Source organism: Geotrypetes seraphini, chromosome 3 (assembly GCF_902459505.1).
Source record: "Geotrypetes seraphini chromosome 3, aGeoSer1.1, whole genome shotgun sequence".
Lineage (NCBI taxonomy): Eukaryota > Metazoa > Chordata > Amphibia > Gymnophiona > Dermophiidae > Geotrypetes > Geotrypetes seraphini.
The window spans coordinates 156,530,104-156,551,388 of NC_047086.1; the positions used below are offsets into that span (position 1 = coordinate 156,530,104).

A 21,285-nucleotide genomic window follows, 5' to 3' on the forward strand; every position below is an offset into this window, starting at 1 on the left:
GCTGGATCAAACATTTATGCGATGCTTTGAAACTCCGTACTCGATTCCTGCGGTCCCGAGCAAGTTGGATGCCAGGTATCGCATTGTCCATCATAAGGGGTTTGAGGGGGGTCAACTCTCACACCAATCCTTGCTGGTCGAATCCTCCCTCAAGCGTTCTCATCCCTCCCAGGTCTATGCCTCTGTGCCACCGGGTCGAGAGGGCAGAACGATGGATAAGTTCGGGAGAAGGATCTACCAGAACTCGATGATGGCTTCACGAGTTCTCAATTATAATTTCTTTTTTCTTCATATTTGGAATTCTTCTTGCCGGTCCTCCGCAAGTTTACTCCCTTCATCGACGCTCAGGTTCGATTCGAGTTCGAGGAGGTGGTAGCCTCGCTTTCCCAGCTGCGTCTCCAGCTGATGCAGTCGTCGTATGATGCCTTTGAACTCTCGGCACGTGCTGCCGCCTGCTCCGTGGCCATGCATTGCTTGGCATGGCTCCGAACGATTGACATGGATCCAAACCTTCAGGACAGGCTTGCCAATGTGCCTTGTGCGGGTGCAGATCTGTTCGACGAGTCCATCGAGACTGTCACCAAGAAACTTTCAGACCATGAGAAGTCTTTCCAATCTATCCTTCGGCCTAAGCCCAAGCCTCAGCAGTCTCGACCTTCTAGACCGCCCTTGATCTATCAGCGGCGCTACACTCCACGGCAGACTCCTGCTGCGATGCAACCGGCGAAGAGACAGCCTCCCCAAAAGGCTCAGCAGAAGCCTCAGACGCCGGCTGCACCCAAGGCTACTCAGCCGTTTTGACTCTGTTCCAGGGAGCATAACCGACCTCGTTCTGCATCCTCCTGTTTTTCCCATCGGGGGTCGCCTCCACCATTTTTATCATCAATGGGAGGCTATTACCTCCGACCTCTGGGTCCTTTCCATCGTAAAAGAAGGATACTCTCTTCAATTCCATCGGGTCCCTCCGGACCACCCTCCAAGAGAGTATCCTTCCAACTTGACGCAGGCCGCCCTTCTTCTTCAGGAGGCTCAGGCATTGCTCCGGCTTCGGGCTGTGGACCAGCACAACCGGGGTTTTTACTCCCGGTACTTCCTCGTCCCGAAGAAGATGGGCGACCTGCGACCTATTCTGGACCTTCGGGTCCTCAACAAGTTTTTGGTCAAGGAGAAGTTTCGCATGTTGACCCTCGCTTCTCTCTACCCCCTCCTCGAGCAGAACGACTGGTTATGCTCTCTGGATCTCAAAGAGGCCTACACTCACATTCCCATTCACCCGGCCTCCCGCAAATTCCTCAGATTTCGGGTGGGACATCTACATCTGCAGTATCGAGTGCTTCCATTCGGCCTGTCCTCGTCACCCAGGGTCTTCACGAAGTGTCTGGTGGTGGTGGCCGCTGCACTCCGGAACAGGGGTCTTCAGGTATTTCCCTACCTCGACGACTGGCTCATCAAGGCCCCCTCAGCCCCAGAGGTCATTTCGGCGACCCTAGCTACGATTTGCTTCCTGCAGAGTTTGGGCTTCGAGATCAACTTTCCCAAGTCTCATCTGCAGCCTACCCAGTCTCTTCCCTTCATCGGGGCGGTCCTGGACACCATTCAGCTTCGGGCATTCCTTCCTCCTCAGCGCCTGGATGCTCTTCTTCATCTCTGCCAGTCTGTGTCTTCTCGTCTGACCATCTCAGCGAGACACATGATGGTCCTCCTGGGTAACATGGCCTCTACAGTTCATGTGACACCCTTTGCCAGGCTCCACCTCAGAATTCCTCAGTGGACTCTGGCTTCTCAGTGGACCCAGGTGTCCGACCCGTTGACTCGACACATCGTGGTCACTCCTGCTCTTCGGCAGTCTCTACTTTAGTGGATGACCTCTTCGAATCTATCCAGAGGTTTGCTATTTCACACTCCTCCCCACCAGAAAGTTCTCACAACCGATTCCTCGACCTATGCCTGGGGGGCTCATCTGGATGGGCTTCGCACTCAGGGGCTCTGGACCAGTGCGAACCGGCTCCATCAAATCAATCTTCTGGAGCTCAGAGCTATCTTCTATGCCCTTCAGGCTTTTCAACATCTGCTTCACGACATGGTGGTCCTTATTCGCACAGACAACCAGGTCGCCATGTATTATGTCAACAAGCAGGGGGGCACGGGCTCGGCCTCCCTCTGCCAGGAGGCTCTCAGAGTCTGGGATTGGGCGGTTCGCCACAACGCCTTCCTCAAAGCTGTCTACATTCAGGGGAAGGACAATGTCTTGGCGGACAACTTAAGTTGTCTACTCCAGCCTCACGAGTGGACTCTCCATTCCACACCCCTTCATCAGATCTTTGCACAGTGGGGGATGCCTCAGGTAGACCTCTTCGCGGGCCCCCACAACTTCAAGCTGCCTCTGTTTTGCTCCAGGATCTACACTCCTCATCGCCTCGAGGCAGATGCTTTTCTGCTGGATTGGGGGAATCGCTTTCTGTATGCGTTCCCTCCATTTCCTCTCATTCAAAAGACTCTGGTCAAGTTGAAATCCGACCAGGCCACCATGATCCTGATTGCTCCTCGGTGGCCCAGGCAACCTTGGTTCTCCCTTCTACTTCAACTCAGCAGCAGGGAGCCGGTTCTTCTTCCAGTGTTTCCTTCACTACTTACTCAGCATCAAGGATCACTGCTTCATCCCAACCTGCGGTCGCTCCACCTGACAGCTTGGTTCCTCTCAACGTGACTCCTCATCAGTTTTCCCAGGCGGTGAGGGATGTCTTGGAGGCTTCCAGGAAGCCTGCTACTTGTCAATACTACTCCCAGAAATGGACTAGATTTTCTTCCTGGTGTGTTTCCAATTCCAAGGAGCCTCAGCGAGCCTCCCTATCCTCTGTATTGGACTATCTTCTACACCTGTCTCAGTCTGGTCTCAAGTCTACGTCTATCCGAGTCCACCTGAGTGCTATTGCAGCTTTCCATCAGCCTCTGCAAGGGAAACCTCTCTCTGCTCATCCTGTGGTTTCCAGATTTATGAAAGGACTTTTCCATGTCAATCCTCCTCTCAAACCTCCTCCAGTAGTTTGGGATCTCAATGTTGTCCTTTCTCAGCTTATGAAACCTCCTTTTGAGCCTCTCAACAAGGCTCCACTTAAGTTTCTCACCTGGAAAGTGGTTTTTCTGGTGGCCCTCACATCTGCTCGCAGGGTCAGTGAGCTTCAGGCCTTAGTGGCGGATCCACCTTTCACAGTGTTCCATCATGACAAAGTTGTCCTCCGCACTCATCCGAAATTCCTGCCTAAGGTGGTCTCTGAATTTCATCTCAACCAATCTATTGTACTTCCAGTATTTTTTCCGAAGCCTCATTCTCATTCTGGAGATTCAACTCTTCACACTCTGGACTGTAAACGTGCTTTGGCTTTCTACCTGGATCGCACCAAACCACACAGAACTGCTCCTCAACTTTTCGTCTCCTTTGATCCAAACAAGTTGGGACGACCTGTATCGAAGCGTACCATCTCCAACTGGATGGCGGCTTGTATCTCTTTCTGCTATGCCCAGGCTGGATTATCCCTTCCCTATAAGGTCACAGCCCATAGGGTCAGAGCAATGGCAGCCTCGGTAGCCTTCCTCAGATCGTCACCGATTGAGGAGATTTGTAAGGCTGCCACTTGGTCCTCGGTTCATACATTCACCTCTCATTATTGTCTGGATACTTTCTCCAGACAGGATGGACAGTTTGGCCAAACAGTGTTACAAAATTTATTCTCCTAAGTTGCCAACTCTCCCACCATCCCATTGAGGTTAGCTTGGAGGTCACCCACTAGTGAGAATACCTGCCTGCTTGTCCTGGGATAAAGCAATGTTACTTACCGTAACAGTTGTTATCCAGGGACAGCAGGCAGCTATTCTCACGTCCCACCCACCTCCCCTGGGTTGGCTTCTCGGCTAGCTACCTGAACTGAGGAGACACGCCCGGACCATCGGGCGGGAAGGCACTGGCGCATGCGCGGTGCGGGCATCTCGAAACTTCTAAGTTTCTTCAAGCAAGACATGCTTGTGAGATATCCGTATCGGGGCTCTGTCGGATGACATCACCCACTAGTGAGAATAGCTGCCTGCTGTCCCTGGATAACAACTGTTACGGTAAGTACCATTGCTTTTTTGAATGTTCCCATGTCTCCATTGATAATCTCCAGTTGATTTGGTGAGATGCTATTTTAAGGAAGTTCTTAAGATTCCAATTGTAAGAGCTCAGTATGTGCCTGGGAGATTTTCTGGACGAATTGAGACTTTGGGAAGAACTGATTCAGTTGTAGATTTAACTGGTTTACTTAAATCCTTACTTGAGATAGTAACACAGAGATTGATTTTTATTGTTACTTTTGCCTTGGAACTGTAACGTAATAATATTTTGCATTTGTATATTCGCAATATAAATCAGTGTATGGGATCAAACATACATATATTTCCTGATCTTTCTTGTGAAACACAGAAGCGGTGTCAGGCATTCTTGGCTTATAGTCCAAGGTTGACTGCTTTGGGAGCCAATTTTGTATTGAAATTTCCGTGTGAATGTGTGATTCTCTTAAAAGGGGTGCCTTTATCATTTCTTTGACCCTAAACAGCTAATGGATATTATTTCAGATAAAGAGGAGCTTAAAGCAACTGTATAATGTCCCTAGAGAATGGGTTCTACTGTTAAGGTGGGCTGAGATAAGTAGGTGGAGTAGTATGCTCTTAGAAGTTTTTCTTTTATTATGATTCTGTTGCCTTCTATCTTGGATCTTATTTTCCTCAAATTGTGGACTGTAAAAATTTATTTTTCCTTGTATATTACTATTTCATTTGTTGGGATTTCTCTATCATGGAAGTAGTGAAATGATTGTAAATTTAAATTGATAGAAAAATAAAATTTTAAAAAGCTCTAATCTATAATAATTGTACATTTTATACAGTATTTAATCAGAGTTAAGATCTTACTTCCCTTCCCAATGAAATAAAATGATACGCTGTTACAATTTTGTTTTATAGGGAATTATCGGATTTTGATAAGGATGGTGCTTTGACATTGGATGAGTTTTGTGCTGCTTTTCATTTGGTTGTTGCTAGGAAAAATGGTTATGATTTACCTGACACACTGCCTGAAAGCTTAATGCCCAAACTAATAGACTTGGATGATTCTGCAGGTAAGATTATAAAGCATATGAGATGGTTGTAATGTACAATTAATGCCCTTTCTTTGCGTGGGTTTTCTTAATTTGTCCATCAGATATGACTGCTGTAGTATTGTCAGACCATACAGTAATAAAGGATCCCTGTTCCCTTCATTTTATTTTCTAACCATTACATAGAAGGTTTCTGTCCTGATTACTAATGGGATTATTAAGAAGCATGCTTCTCTGCATTTTTCCATAAAAGCTTTGTAGTTCTTTACTTTTCTAGTTCAGTAGGGATTAAGGGTAATAAAACATATGCAATCATAAATTGATGCAAGAGATAATTTTTTTAAAAAGTTATTCGTTTGGAAGAATTATCTTTGTAAATATAAACTATCAGCATCTGAAATGCCAGACAGGAAAAGTTTATCTTTCGTTTTGTACTTTTTGGAAATATAGTCCCTTTAACAAGTGCTATGATTCTGAAGTAAGACCATGTATGGGGCTGCTTACAATTTCTGCTAAATGTCTCTATAATATGAGATTATAAAATATTTTACAGTGATCAAACTCAAAATCATACAAAGGGGTGTAGAGCAAATTGAATATTAATATAAAAGGAAATCATAAAACAAGGAAGCATTGAACATAAGCTGCCAACTGACATGTTTACACCAGTTTGTTTTAATCAGTTCTTCATAAGAAGTATGATCAGTTTAAGGACTTGAAATACAGATCGTTTTTTTCAATAATAGAAACACTTTCCTGTAGTGTCTGTGGTACAGCATCCCAGTGTTTTCATGTGGCACTCTGTTCAAAATCATATTTCCAGTGCAATAGGGATGGTATGCTGAACATAGGGTACTCAATCCATGCTCACAAGCATACTGCAGATGTCACTCACAGCTTTTGAACACCTCCTCCTCCTCCCCAGTGTCTGCTGCACTCTTAAGTTTCTCTTTGTGCAGGCGAGCATGAAGGTGTCTTCTAATGTGCTCAGTTTAGTGCTTTTTTATTTTGTGATAGTTTTGTGGTTTTTACTCAACGGCTTTTTCGTGAAGTCAGAGATCCCTTTTGTTAAAGGTCTATTCTGCCTGTGTAGAGAACAGCAAAGTTTTAAGTCTGCATCTGGCAGATGTATCCTTCGGGGGCCTGTTTAAAGCCAGCCTACCAAAGATTCATGGGGCTCAGGGTCCTTTCCCCTGGCATTTGCTCGTTCCTTTGACTTGGAAAGAGGCTGGAGCACAAGCTTTTTATGCTCTAATAGTGTTACTTTGGGGCACTCACGATGCCGACTGTGTTTTATCTTCTCCCCCCCCCCCTTTTTGGCAGTCCGGGGGGTTAAGGTCGGTCCGTGGAGGTTCAATTGGCAACCTGAAGATCTCAGCAAGGTGGCTGAGTGACTGGAAGCAGAGGGCCTCTCTTAAAACAGCTACATCTGAGAGGAACTGGAGCAGGCAGCAGCAGCAGCACCATTTCCACAGCACATGGCCTGTGAGTAAGGCTGTGACACTGTGCAGAAAAAATTGTGTGTGTGGTGGGGAGGGGTAGGCTGTGTGTGCTTCAAAAGAAGCACATTCGACAACAGGAGTAGCCTCCTCTTGGGCAGAATTGTGGGTGATATCTCCAGAGGAGATATGTAGATCTGCAACATGGTCTTTCATTCTCACATTCACGAAATTCCATAGGGTAGATGTGGCAGCATAGGAGGATTTCGTGTTTGGATCCTCAGTACTGAGAGCTGGCTTATCTTTCCCACCTTGGTCTTTGGGGTCTGCTTAGGTACATCCCTGTGGTTCACCATACCATCCCTATTTCACTGGAAAAAGAGATTACCGTATTTTTTGCTCCATAAGATGTACCTGACCATAAGATGCACCCTAGATTTAGAGGAGGAAAACAAGAAACAAAAAACATTCTGAACCAAATTGTGCACGCAGCCTCCCTCACTCCCTGACAAGCTCTGCACCCAACCCCACACTCAGGCTTTGCACCCTGTCCCCCCTTCCCTGCCAGGCTCTGCACCCTGTCCCCCTTACCTTCCAAGCTCTGCACCCTGTTCCCCCTCCCTGCCAGGCTCTGCACCCTGTCCCACTGCCCTGAAATGTAATCTGCCCCCCCCCACCTCTGGTGATCTAGTGGTAGGCTGGGACAGGAGGGATTTTTCCGCCCCCCCTTTTCCCAGTACCTTTTTAAAACACCCCCGCCCACCCTGCCTCCCAGTACCTTTTTAAAACACCCCCGCTCTTCCTTCCTTTTAAAACAAACACCCCTTGTCCTGCAGTACCTTTTAAAAAAAAAAAAAAAATCAGAGATGCTTATTTCCATAAGCTAACATTTAAATTAATAAATGCAAAATAAAATTGTTGTTTGAACACGTTGTTTTGGGCTTTTTGGTAATTTACGTTGACTGTGTCTTTCTGTTTTTTTCTTTTTCTGCAGGGTCTCCTGTCCCTCTGACATGTCTTATATTCCCTGGTTCCTTCTGCATCCCTATTTGTCCTACCCAGCATCTTCCTTCTCTGTCCCTATTCTATCTCCATGTCCCCATCTGCCTCTTTTCCAGCATTGTCCCACAGTGTCCTAATCTCCTCCATTTTCCAGCATTGCCTCTGTTCAACTGTTCCTACCCTTTCCCTAGCGTCTACCATTGACAGTCTGCATCTTTGGCCCTGTGATCCCTCTCACCCAGCATCTCTCTTCTATGTTACATTACATTAGTGATTTCTATTCTGCCGTTACCTTGCAGTTCAAGTCTTATCTCTCCCCATCCTCTCCCCTCATCTCACCTCACCTCACCTCAAGGACACATATCTTCCTGGCCTGCCCCCCCCCCCCCCCCCCCCCGATGCTGGCATCTTTCCCTCCTCCAATGCAGTCCCTTTCTTTCTTTCCTCTCCACCTGCTCGTCCCCATCTCAGTGTTCCTCCTTACTAGGGCAGCAGCGATTGCATGCAGTCTTCCCCGCAATACCTTTTTAAATGCCCCTTAAGCCTGGTGGCCCGCGAGAACTGATGCAGCCATTCAGAAATTGGGGCGAGCCCAGGCAGCAGCACAGAAAGCCAAGCTCCTGCCGGCCCATACACCGCTGGGCCACCAGGCTTAAGGGGCATTTAAAAAGGTACTGTGGGGCGGGGGTATTTTAAAAGGAAGGGCTGGCGGGCAGGCTGTGGTTTTAAAGGGCGAGCGGGTAGTGTTTTAAAAAGGTACTAATAAGAGGGAGGATTGTCTTCGCTCCATAAGACACATCCACTTTTTCACCCCCCTTTGGGAGGTGGATAAAGTGCATCTTATGGAGTGAAAAATACGGTAGGTTCTTATCTTGATGGTATCTTTTCCAATAGATAGGGATGGTATTCTGAAGCCCCTGTCTAAAAATTTCTGATATGCCTGTTTCTGTCTTAAGTTTTATATTACTTTCCATAGCTAAGACTTCTCTGCCAGTCAGACAATGGGTTCAGAGTCAGTTTGTAAACAGAAGCTGAAGAGATGATTGAGCTTCATTAATGTTCAAACTGTTGTTTTTATTGAATGACCTTTGCTGTTTAGTAGCAATGTTTAGTTTTCCTCTGACATACAGTTTTCATTATTGACTGTTATAAACTTATATGAGCAGATCAGAACCTTGCTTTTGGGGTGTTCCTCCTCCTGTCTTTTACTGTAGATCTCTCGCATGCTTTAGTACAAATTGGAGGAGGAGGAGGTGTTGAAAAGCTGTGAGTGACATCATCTGCAGTATGCTTGCAAGCATGGATGAGTATTATGGTTCAGTATACCATCCCTATCTACTGAAAAAGATATTATCAAGGTCAGAACCTAATCTCCTTTTATATATCATTTTTATACTGCTTTTTACAACCATAGTTAAGTGATAATTCCAGAGTGAGTTGAGTGATTTATATCCAGCCTGACATGGTTCATATTTCAAGGGGATTTGCATCAGAGTTCACAACAATGTATAATTTGATCAATACAGTTTGGTTTTCTGACGTGGCCTGTTAAACTGTATAATTCATCAATATGAATCTAGTCACAAAATTTAAATAGTGCATTCTAGCATACTAACAAAGTAAACCTAATCAAAAATTGTCAAAGAAACCACAGCTTCCATCCTCATCGAGTTATGCCTTAGAGCTTTGTTCGCCAACCTTTTTCGTGTAAAGGGCCACAATGTGAATTCTATTACATCCCTTCTGGATTCAGTACACTAGGTGTTCAATCCCTTCCCGCAATCCAGGAGTTGCAGAAATCCAAACACTTTTCTGAGCAGATGCTCTTGGTGCCGTCTGTAGTTTTCAGTTTCTGCAAGCAATCCGTGCAGAAGTCTTTTGGATGTGCTATGCATCTTTTTCTTATTTTTTCGCTTATTTTTTGGTGGCTTAAGTGCCTTGAAGACCCCATGTGGTGTCCTCTGCCAGAGGAAAGGATGCAGTCCTGTGGAGCCTGACTGCTGCTTTACAGAGAAGCTTTGGTGGATCTGTTGAGCCAGTCTACTTGTGCCACCCTTCTCAGACTCAGTATTCCCCTGGGAGCTTGCTTGCCCTCTGACCCTGGCAGGGGTTTAAGTGCAGGCTGTATGTGTTCTGAGGAAAATTTCCCTCTGGGTTTCAGTATGCAGACTGCGTTTCCTGCCCCTGGTTGCGTGGAGAATTTCCGTAAAGGTGAAGGTTACAGTCGGTGTCCGTCCGACTGGCAGTCCAAAGATCTTCAAGTTTGGTCATTTGGAGCAGTTTCTAAGGCAGAAAATCCTTTTCCTCCATTCAGCTGCAGTGTAACAGAGCTAGCAGGCAGGTACTTCACAGACTGTAAGTACACCTCCATTATTTCTTATGGGGGTGGTCTGTGGGACTCTGTAAAATGCATTTTCAGAGTTTCCAAGGGTAGGGTTCAGGTCTGTCACCTCCCTAAACCCCAATCACTATTTTTTATTTTCAGATTTTCTTTATTTTTGCCAATTTTTGCACGAATGCGTTGGCAGCGGTCATCTTGGATTTTTATCAATCTTGTGCTCAAAGTTTTATTTCTACCTCAAAACCCCTCAATTTGATTAAAAATCATTTGGGATGGACTCCCTGGCCCCTGATCTGTTGAATGTGTGCATTAATTGCACCGGATTGGTGCAGGATCAGTGACCATATAACGCATGCTTCAGTGTGCTGAGGGAGGGGGCGGGAGCTTTGGGCTTTGCCTCCTTCAGGTCCTCCAGAGTTGGGGAGCCAGCCTGGGTCTGATTTCAGAAAAATATTTCACCCTGAGGCCATTCTGGTGTTTGGTGCCAAACACCTGCGTTCCAAGACTGGGGACACTTGGCACAGTGCCGAATGCCTCAATAGGGCCCTACAGTGGACAAGGTGTGAATTTTCACTGGACTTTTTTTCGACTCCTCTGGAAAGTGCAATTTTTGGACCCAGCTCTTTGGATGCAGCTGGCGGATGCATCAGTTTCTTCTAAACCAGTTGTGTTAGTGGCAGAGCCCTCTCATCCAGCTATGGCAGAACTCGATTGCATTATGTCATACAGATATTATGCCGCTTTTGTCTCCTGACACTAGACTGACACTGTTCATCTGTCATGAATTTTTTCAATTTGTCCTTTCTCAGGCAAAGCTATACTAATAAAGTAGGGGTTGCTATGATGTTCAGTTAGAGAAAACTTGACTTTCCAGAAAGCTATTGATAGTTCTTCCTTTCTGTATTGAGGTGTAGTCTTCTTAGCCACCTGTGTGAAAAACTGCTGTTCAAGAATATCAGATACAGGTAGGCAAAGTCACTTTTTCAGTTAATCCTTCAGCCACAAGACATTATTAGATTAAAAGTTCATTCTAAACTTGTATGAATTAAAGTTTGCCTGCTTTTAGTGGTGATACATGTCTTGAAAATTAATTTGATCTATAGTAAGAAGAATATGGATTTGCTTATGTCAACATTAGTGCCCAAAATTTTATAATCAGTAGAATGTTATGTGGCTCATTTTTGGTTTATAGTGCTGGTTCTCTTGTTTCAGAAGCTGGGGTTCAATCTGGTGAGGTAGGTTACTCAAGCTCCCCTACAGAACCACCTCCAAGCAAGTCCCCATCAATGCCATCGCTAAACCAGACCTGGCCAGAAATGAATCAAAGCAGTGAGGTTAGTGAAAAATTACTTAAAAAAAAAAAAAATATGGCAATAGTATTAGGAGTGTGTAAAATTTTTTAAACCACTTGTATTTGGGTACTTTCTTAATATATTCTATCCAAACTAGTATTTATTTTCCTAACAGAATTGTTTACTATTATTGCTAATTGAGTTCTCCAAGGACAAGCAGAATATATAGCCCCTATAAGTGGGTGATGTCGTAAGAGGGAGCCCAAACTGTGTGTGTAGTATATACTCTTAGAGTCTTCTAAAACAGTGCATTGTGTAGGATTTTTCTATATTAGTGTTCTTGCTTGGGGCCATCTTACCGTATTTTTCGCTCTATAAGACGCACCTGACCATAAGACGCACCCTAGATTTATAGGAGGAAAAACCAAGAAAAAAATATTCTGAACCAAATTGTGCCTCTGAACCCAGCCCCCTTCCCTGATACACAGATAAAATGTTAATTATCATTCATATTCAGAGGTTTTTCCAAAGATGTAAAGGCAGATGACTTTAAAATATACAATGCCACCTCAGTAACAACTATTGAAAAATAACAAATATACTGCAAAATATAGACTGCAGACACATTTTGATCACTAAATTGAAAATAAAATCATTTTTCCTACCTTTGGTGATTTTATGAGTCTCTTGTTGCACTTCCTTCTGACTGTGCATCCAATATTTCTTTCTTCACTCAGGCCCAACAATTGTCCCTTTCTCTATTAAGAACATAAGAATAGCCTTACTGGGTCAAGCCCAGTAGCCCGTTCTCACGATGGCCAGTCAGAGAGAAGGTCCGGGCCAGCCAATCAGTAATGCACGCTGCTGCTGCACACCAAACTGACATTGCCTGTGTGAAGGCCACCACAAAACAAGCTGCAGCAAACAGTAATGACAAGCCTGCCCAAATTGTTTAATCTACATTTACAAAACTGTACCTGCTAAAGACAGTATCTTTAAAGCAAACTATCAAACAAGTCCAAAAAGACCAGAACATCAATCTTGACTGAATTGGTTATTCCTCCAGAATACACAAAGCTCTCACTGGGGAGACTTATAAGAAATAAATTACATTACATTACATTACATTACATTACTTTCCTTGTTAAGAATTCAGATGTTGACTCAGAGCAAGTCCTGCTGTTCACAACAGTCACCAATATTCACAAGCTCAATGAGAGTCCGTATTGGATCATAGAATCAACACCATTCCCACTATATTCATTCAACTATATTCAATACATGCTCCTATTGGCCCTAATGATAGAAGTTGAATCCTATCACTAGCTTATTCAGGACTTGGTGTTGTAAGCTACAAAGCCCATTATCTCGCTGAAACCTCCAGTTGTCACTTCTGAATTTGAATAGCAGCCATATGAGCCTCTGCAGAAGATTTTCCGAACTCCATTCACAATGGTTGGTTTTTCCATTTTAGGCAATGTATACAGTATATAGGAAGATATAGAACCTAGAATTTTCAAATCAATGCATAGCAGATGAGAACTGCCTGCCTGCACCGAAGCTTGCCTGCTGCCCTTCCTCCCTCCATGCCGCGCAGAAGCCTGCCTACTCGCTGCTGATTCCTCCTCCTCTGTCCCCAGTCCATCGCTGCTCACCACAACTCCAGGAAGGGAAGGGCCAGTGTGCAGCGATTACACGCCGCCAGCCCACAAATCTTCCCCCGACGTCAGGACGTTGGAGAGAAGGTTTGGGCCAGCCAATTGGGTGGCCTGGACCTTCTTTCCAACATCCTTACGTCGGGGGAAGGTTTGTGGGCTGGCGGCGTGCAATCGCTGCACTCTGGCCCTTCCCTTCCTGGAGTTGCGGCACAGCAGTGGAGAGCAGGGAGCAGTGGTGGCAGGCAGGCAAGTGCGGAGCAGCAGCGGGGGGCGGTCGGCGGTTAGCCTGTGTACCCCCAATGAACGAGACATTAAAAAAAGGTATGACAGAGTGGGTGGAAATGTTTGGAAAAAAAGTTATCTTCGCTGCATAAGATGCACCGACATTTCCACCCACTTTTGCGTGGAAAAAATTGCCTCTTATGGAGCAAAAAATACATTAATTAAAACAGCTGACTGAGAACCAGGAAAGCCTGGTTCAGATCTCACTGTGAAACGTTGTGATCTTGGGAAAGTTACTTAATTCAGTTGCTTCAGACGCAAGCTTAGATTGTAAGCCTTCTGGGGGACATTAAAATATTGATTGTAACTCATTTTGAGCTAAACTGAAAAAAAGGAGCAAGCCATGTCCCTTTTCTCCCCCACCTGAAAAAAAATCCGGTATATGGAGCCCAGTAGCATTTTTCAGTGGGTTTAAAAAGTGTCACATTTGTATTGACCGCTTCAGTTTTGCCCCTTTCTTCCCTAGAACAATCCTAGTTTGCTTTTTGTCAAATTTTGGTGCTTCCTTGATTTTATTTAAACATGGTCACAACCTATACCGGGCATGTATATCAAGCAATGTCACAGTTTTTACTAATAAGCTTGATTGATTCCGCACTGTCTGTTTGTCTTCTGATATCCCAGAAACAGTATACTGCAAGCAACTCTGAGTGTGATGAGTGAAACAAAATGTTGGTCATAGACATACTTGAGCCTGAACGCAATATGCTTTGTCGCTTATCAAAAGATACTTTAAAGGTCTTCCTGGTTTCATCTAAGTTTGATCCAAGTGCGTTGAAGTCATTGTCTCCCAAGGGCTGTGGGGAATACATCAACATTAGACATCAATCCACCTTGGTCAAGCATTTACAGATGTCATCAAGATGCACCATTGTTGAAAACTTAACCCATTGCATATAAAAGATTCTGCTGCATTGGCTTCAGGGATCCTAATGCTAATTTTAAGCAAAGACAAAAGGGCAAAATGGTCCTTGGTGCATGTTGTCAAAAGTAAAGTAACCAAAGTAACTGCTATAATTTCTTCAGTAATAGTTGGCCATTATAAAAGGATTTTGATTTTTATTGATATTGAGTTGTGATATCATTAAAAGGATTTAGGGAGATGAAAAATAACAAACAATATCTTAAAGAAGGAAAAGGTACGAGAGGATGAGGACATGTCCATAAAGACATTTACAAGCTTCCAAAATATTTAGATAGCAGTGTGATAAACTATGGGGTCCTTTTACCAAGCCGCGCTAGCGAGGTTAGCGCGTCGGACATCTCATCACGTGCTAACCCCCGTGGCCGGCTAAAACACTAACGCCTGCTTAATGCAAGTGTTAGCGGCTAGCGCGGCAGGCAGTTTAACGCGCAGTATTAAGTGCGTTAAACCCCTACCACAGCTTGATAAAAGGACCCCTATGTATTCACTGGTTAACTGTCCATAATTTATTAGATTTTTGATTTTTTTTTTTGGAAAGCATACTCTTATTACTTGTAAAGTAGACCACAGTTGACAAGACTAGAATGTGTTGAACATGACCAATTTAGGTTGCAAGACTTCAGAACAAAGGTTTTAGTATAAAATAGTAAGAGTAAATTTTGCACAAGTTCCAGTTGTATATATACATATGTGTTTTGTACACCTATTAATTTCAAAAATTTTTGTCCTGATATTAGTTAATGCTTTCCAACACTGTGGGCTCCTTTTACTAAGCCGCGTTAGGGCTTTAACGCGTGGAATAGAGCACGCTAGACCTTAATGCCAGCATTGAGCTGGCGTTAGTTCTAGAAGCATAGTGCACGGTAATTTCCTGCGTGCACTAAAAACGCTAGCGCACCTTAGTAAAAGGAGCCCTGTGTGTATTGGAAAGAATTGCTCAAAAAGAAGCAATGTCCATATGTTTGTAGGTTAATAAAAATAAAACCAAAAATATAGGGTGAAATGTCTTTTTTGAACTAAATCAATACATTTTTGACTAGCTTCCAGACGCTAAAACCCTCATCCTCAGGTAAGGACAGTATTTGTAGACACGATAATTGGCCCCAAAAATAAAAGGGACAGAGTTCTCCAGATTTGTCATACAAGAAATACATGTGTATCTTGAACTAACTTGAAAACCAGAAATGCAGAACAGTATTTTTAGAGAACCAACCTGGCCCCCAAAATATTAATTGTTTATGTGGAAAATTATAAGAACTGACTGACTGCTGACTAGCACGTCATGCCAAAAGCTCCCCTCTCTCTCTCTCAGCACATTGGACAGGCAGCACAGGTGAAGAAAGGGAAAATAATTGAAACAATCTGTGAAGGAAGGCACTGGAAAGTACCTTTTGAAGATTCTTCCCCTACACCTTCAGTATATTGGCACACACTTCACCTTTGCCCCTGTCACAAACACTATTGTAGGGCAAAGGATTCTGGATGATAGGTTATCTCCCTCTTCAAGTTTCAAGTTTAATAAATTATTTGATTTGATCGCAAAATCATATTTCAATGCGATTTACAGCAAATAACAAATCGAATAAAAATAATAAAATCCACATACATCACATAAAATACTACTAGACATTAATACATTAGGGAAGAAGGGAGTATAAAATACAATATTAAAAAAAAATAAAACAGTAAATAAAATCAGGTATAGGTTTAATATACACAGGATGGGAAACAAGTACCCACATATTTCAAAGAACAGATTCCACCTATTTCAGTGACATCCCCTCAAGTATAATAAAGCCGGTTTATTGAAAAGCATCTTTAAAAAGCCAGCCCTTTAGAAGGCTTTTAAATTTATTCAGTAATTTTTCCTCTCTTAGGTTAATTGGAAGTAAGTTCCAGATTTGTGGGGCCGCAACAGAAAAAATCATGTCTCTCCTAGAGTAGATCACTTTTAAAGAGGGAACTATTAATAGGCCTTTATCCTCTGATCTTAACGATTTAAATGGGGAGTAAGGTATTAAATATCTTTCCAGAAATATCGGGGCTTTATTTATGAGTATTTTATGAGTAAGTAAACGGTCTGCAGAAGTATGTCGATCACATCTTTCAGTTCTGCCGCCTTCCCCAGTGGACTGTACTGCCACCTTCAGTTTTTCCTTCTGCAAGCAAACTGAGAAGGTGTGTTTATGATCTGCTCTGACAATTTTTTTGGGAGGGGAGGGGGTTCTTTGAATTTTGAGGCTTTTTTTGAACTCAAGGTCCATTCCCCTTGAAGCTAGCTTGCATCCCTGATTTATTAGTAGTTTGAACACAGGCTTTATGGCCCCATGGTGGTCCAAGGGCTTTAATGAGTGTCGGATGCATTTTACCTCCTTCCATTGTGGTGTGTGGTTTTTAGGGGGATGAGGTCTAGGTCTGGCTTCAGCCCGACTGGCAGACTGAAGATAACTTCATTTGGATGTGCAGATTCTAGCGCAGAGGCAGAAGTCTTCTCCATAATTTCCAGTTACAGGTTAAGCTGAAGCAGGCAAGCACCAGCGTAGCTCTATGAGTACTGGCTATTGCAGTCTGTGGAGAAAATCAGGGAGGGGGGTCTGAAATTTCAATTTTTAAGGGTTTCTGGGGACAGAGACATGGTCTCCCACCTCCAAAAACCTGCGCCCACCAAAGTGAATATATATTCTGGCCATTAGTGGCATTTCTGCTTTCTGATTGCTTTTGCTTTTACTGTTAACTGAATGAATGCTGTGTTTGATTTCACTGTTTTATTGTTTTAATTAAAAAAACATATTTAATAGCTTTTAATTTATTAGTGTTTATAGTTTTTGTTAGATTGTTTTATATATGTGAGTGATCTTGAGATGTTTTATATGTGTGAGTGATCTTGAGATGTATGTGCTTTACTTTTAAATTATGGAGTTCTGTTTCAAATTTCTATATATATTATTTTTACCATTGTACATTGCTTAGATTTGATCATACCATGATTTAGTGATTTATCAAATATTTAATAAAGATAAAGCTTAGCCACCCATAAGGAACCCTCCAGGGAACCTCAATGCTCTGTGATTAATAGCGTGCCGCTCATTACCAAGCACTGGGTAACCGGAGTTTGTGGAGAATCCAACTTCAATTCCCACAGCAAATTCATGATAATATCCAGCAGTGCTGCTGACTTAAAATGATGGCACACTATGGGGTCCTTCCCCTGGTCAAGGACCACCACCGCCTCTTCACAACTGTCTCTGAGTAAGAACCGAACCTCCTAGGAGTGACTGCTCACTTTGGGACAATAAAGGCATAATAGAATTGGACCCTCCCCCCAAAAAAAAAAAAAAAATTCCTTTTTACTTTCAGCGCAATTTTCGCCTTCCTTATTAGCACCTTACATTTGACTTGACATTCTTTGTGTTGTTTACAATTATTTTCAGTCGATCTTTCTTCCACTTTCTGAAGGATTCTCTTTTAGCTCTAATAGCTTTCTTCGCCTCACTCCTTAACCACTCTGGTTACCATATGGCCTTCCTTCCTTCTTTTATTTATTTTATTTTTGTTCAATTACCCAAATTTTACAAGTAGAGCTACTTGTTCCAGAAGTACAGAAATCATACACCTAGTATAATAAAAAATAAGCTATCACTAATGAGTTTAGATTCTTTCGTAGACCTCCATAAATGCTATCGAGAGGGGAGACATTAGAAATATAAGGGATAATTTATAACAAAATTACATCATTAAAAAATTGGCTTAGATGGCTTTCACCATGGTATATTAATTTGAGCCTCTAGCCAACCTCTTGAGATCCAAAAAGGTTCTTAGATGTTCAGGGAGGAAGAAAACATATTTTAAATCCAAATATCTAATAACACATTTGCAAGGATAGCTAACAGAAAGATGACTCCCAATTTCTTTGTTTCTTCCCTCATAGTGAGAAACTACGCTGTTCCTGTGTGGATTTGGTGACATCTGGGTAGATCCACAATTTCTGACCACAAAAAGGAGTTCCTTTTTTAAATACATTTTCATAACCATAGGTCTTGTTCAAAAACAAAGCTCACTATTAAAGATGTTCTCTCTATGACTTCAGATAACGAATCCTCTAGAATTGCTGTAAGATTTTTGCAGGCTACTTTCAACCGGTTCATTTTCTGTCGTATCGCTAATAGTAAATTTTTTTCTTAGGAAACTATAAATAAGTTTTATTTATAGGCGGAATGTTATCCGGGAGAAAATTAAAATTTTATACTAGAAACTTTCTGAAAACTTCAACTGGAGACATAGCTTGAATTTTCGGACAATTTAAGACTCTCAAGTTTAGCTGCCTATTAAAGTTCTCAATCTGCTCAATTTTATGGTGAATTAAATTTTGATCTTTTATAACCTCAGCTATTGAATCTTTCAAGAAACCAGTCTCTTTTTGAATCTTATACATGCATTCCTGCTTTACTTTTTCTATTGTCTTAGAGAAAGTATCCACTTTGGGTACAAGTACCTCCATGTCCTTGGCTGTTTTCTCCACAATAATATCCATTTTCTTAATGGCTGCAAGGAGTGTCTCCAGCGTGACTTCAGGGGTTTCTGCCGGGTCTCCAGCTCCTCCTGCATTACTCAGAGTCTGCTGTGCACTGGCAACAGAGGCTCTTCCCAAGTCCAGCTCCGGGGGTCTCCTCATCCTCTGCCTTGGGCTGGATTCACTACTCTGCACCTTCGCTGAGCAAAGAGATGCGGAGATCGTCTGGGGTGACAAAGAAGTGTTCTGCTCCAAAGAGCCGAGCTCAGGCCCCCAGCGGGATCAGCTCCCTAATGTTCAATCCGAGGGGTGGCTGGCTCTCAGTGCTCAAAAAGCTGCTGTAGCGTTGGGTGATTCGGAGAGGAGGTAAGAGCTGGTAACTTCACAGCCCTCACTGTACCCTTCCGTAAGCGGCATTTTGAAAGAATATGCTTCTAACAAGCAGTAGAAAGGTAAAAAATAGACACTATTCCATTGAGCGTTTCGAGCTCAGTCACGACCATCCACCATCTTGACTCCCCTCCCATTGCCTCCTCTTTCTTTTTTGAATACATGGAATATATGTAGTCTGGGCTTCCAGGATGGTATTTTTGAATAACAGCCACACCTGATGTATATTTTGACCTTTTTAGCTTTTTTACCATTCTCCTCATGTTATCATAGTCTTCTTTTTTTTTAATGCTGTTGTATTGGATTTCCTGTGAAAACTTATTCCAGGGATTATATCAAATCTGATCATGTTATGATCACTGTTATCAAGCAGCCCCAGCACCATTACTTCCTGCACCAATTCTTGCACTCCACTAAGAACTAGATCAAGAATTGCTTAACCTCTTGTTGGTTCTTGAACCAGCTGCTCCATAAAGCAGTCCTTGATTTCATCAAGGACTTTTATCTCCCTAGTATGCTCTGATGTTGCATTTACCCATTTAGTATCAGAAACTAAGTAAAGTTAGATCTTATTTTAATACTAATTCCTTTAGGCATTTAGTACAATCTTTGATTTTGAGTATTTTAGATTATTGTAATATTTACTTAACAGGTTATCAAATAAACTTTAATAGATTTATGTATCATTCAAAATACAGTTGTTTAATTTTTAATTTGAAGAAGATAGACCGTGTGTCACCGTATTTCCAAAAACTTCATTGGCTTCCATTTGAAGCAAGAGTTATATTCAAATTTGGATGTAAATGTTATAAGGTAACATGGTCTAACTCCAGATTATCTTGTTGACCATTTCACATTTGTAGACTCTAGACATTTACTACAAAATTTTACTTTGTTATCTTTTCCATCTGCAAAAGGTTGTTCACATAAAATATATTTTTATAGATTCTTTTCAGGCTGAGACATGGGATAAAGAATTTAGTATTTTGATAACCAACTCTTTCATACCAACATTTTAGGAAATTGCTTAAGACTTTTCTGTGTAAAAAATTTTTGTCAGCTTGTGTGTGTGTACAGTTTTTCTTTTATTGTTAACCTCATCAAACTACAAGGTTTTACAGTTATATAAATAAACTTTTATGTTATGTTAAACTGGACATCCACAGAGCTTTGCTCCAGTACTTGGAAAGGACAAATGATTTTGCCTTTCTGACCACCTGTTTATGCTTATCAGCCACTTCCGGCTTGGCAGGCCAGCATCTAAGGCCTTTATTGCTAGATGGAATCACATAGCGATCTCTTCGGCATACATTGTCTGCGGAAAACAGCCACTAGTCTCTCTCAAGGCTTACTTGACCAGGAGCATCACCTCTTCCTGGGCGGAGTCTCGGGCAATTCCTCCTGCAGAGATCTGTCTGGCAGCTACTTGGTCTATTCTTTATACCTTTTCCAGATTTTATAGAGTAGATGTAGTGGCTCAGGAGGACGCTGCTTCTGGGTCCTTGTTCTTGTGGGCAGACTCTTCTGTCCCTCCCTAGATATCAGCCACTCCTTTGGTACATCGCCACACATACAGAATCTGGAGTAGCTGTAACTGAATGAAAGATTAGGTTCTTACCTGGATAATCTTTTCAGTTAATCTACTACGGATTCCATTCGACCCACCCTCTTGTCTTTCCTGTTTTGCCTGCTTTCTGTGTTCCATACCTGGAATTCTTCACTGGTCAGCCAGATGGCGATCCACCAAGAAACCCAGTATGTGTAAGTGTATTCCTTAACCTCTAGCTCCCTTAATGCTAATGCCAGTTGCACACAGCAGGTTAATTCTCTGTGGTTATGTTTCATTTATTATGATGTTTTCTTCTAATTCCTGTTTTTTAAGTTATAGAGCAGACCAGAATTGCTTGTTTGTGGGTAGTTTCCCTGTTCCCCTCCTCTTTTGTCTTTTATTCCAGTGGAGCTCGATTGCTTTGGGGCTTAATTGAGGTATGGGCTGGAGTTCGGCCCCTATAGGGGAAGTGTTCAAAGCTTAAGTATTCTCTCTCTGCCATTTTACGGGAAGGGATAAATCACCACACACACAGAATCCAGAGTAGATTAACTGGCAGAAGATTATCCAGGTAAGAACCTAATCTTTCATTGAAGGTTCTAGACGTCAGGAAAGCTTTTTCAAGATGAGAAAATATATTAAGTATAGCTTGTTGGGAAAATCTGGAGGAAAGTAAAATGCAGTAAGATAATTTAAAGAAAATTACCCTTATTAGGAAAGTCAAAAAGGTGAGAGGAGAAAGAGACTTTATGGTTCTTAAAAAGTAGC

The 21,285-nt window shown here is 42.6% G+C and overlaps 1 protein-coding gene across 9 annotated transcripts in view; it reads left to right on the forward strand.

Annotated features, from left to right (window-relative positions):
- The window catches only part of REPS1 (RALBP1 associated Eps domain containing 1), a 234,711-nt gene that overhangs the window by 89,960 nt on the left and 123,466 nt on the right, over positions 1–21,285 (forward strand). For all 9 annotated transcript variants that reach the window (XM_033938631.1, XM_033938627.1, XM_033938628.1 and 6 more), the window contains exons 8-9: positions 4,996–5,150; positions 11,124–11,245. In XM_033938631.1, coding sequence (XP_033794522.1) covers positions 4,996–5,150; positions 11,124–11,245 — 277 coding nt within the window. The remainder of the gene's footprint in view (positions 1–4,995; positions 5,151–11,123; positions 11,246–21,285) is intronic.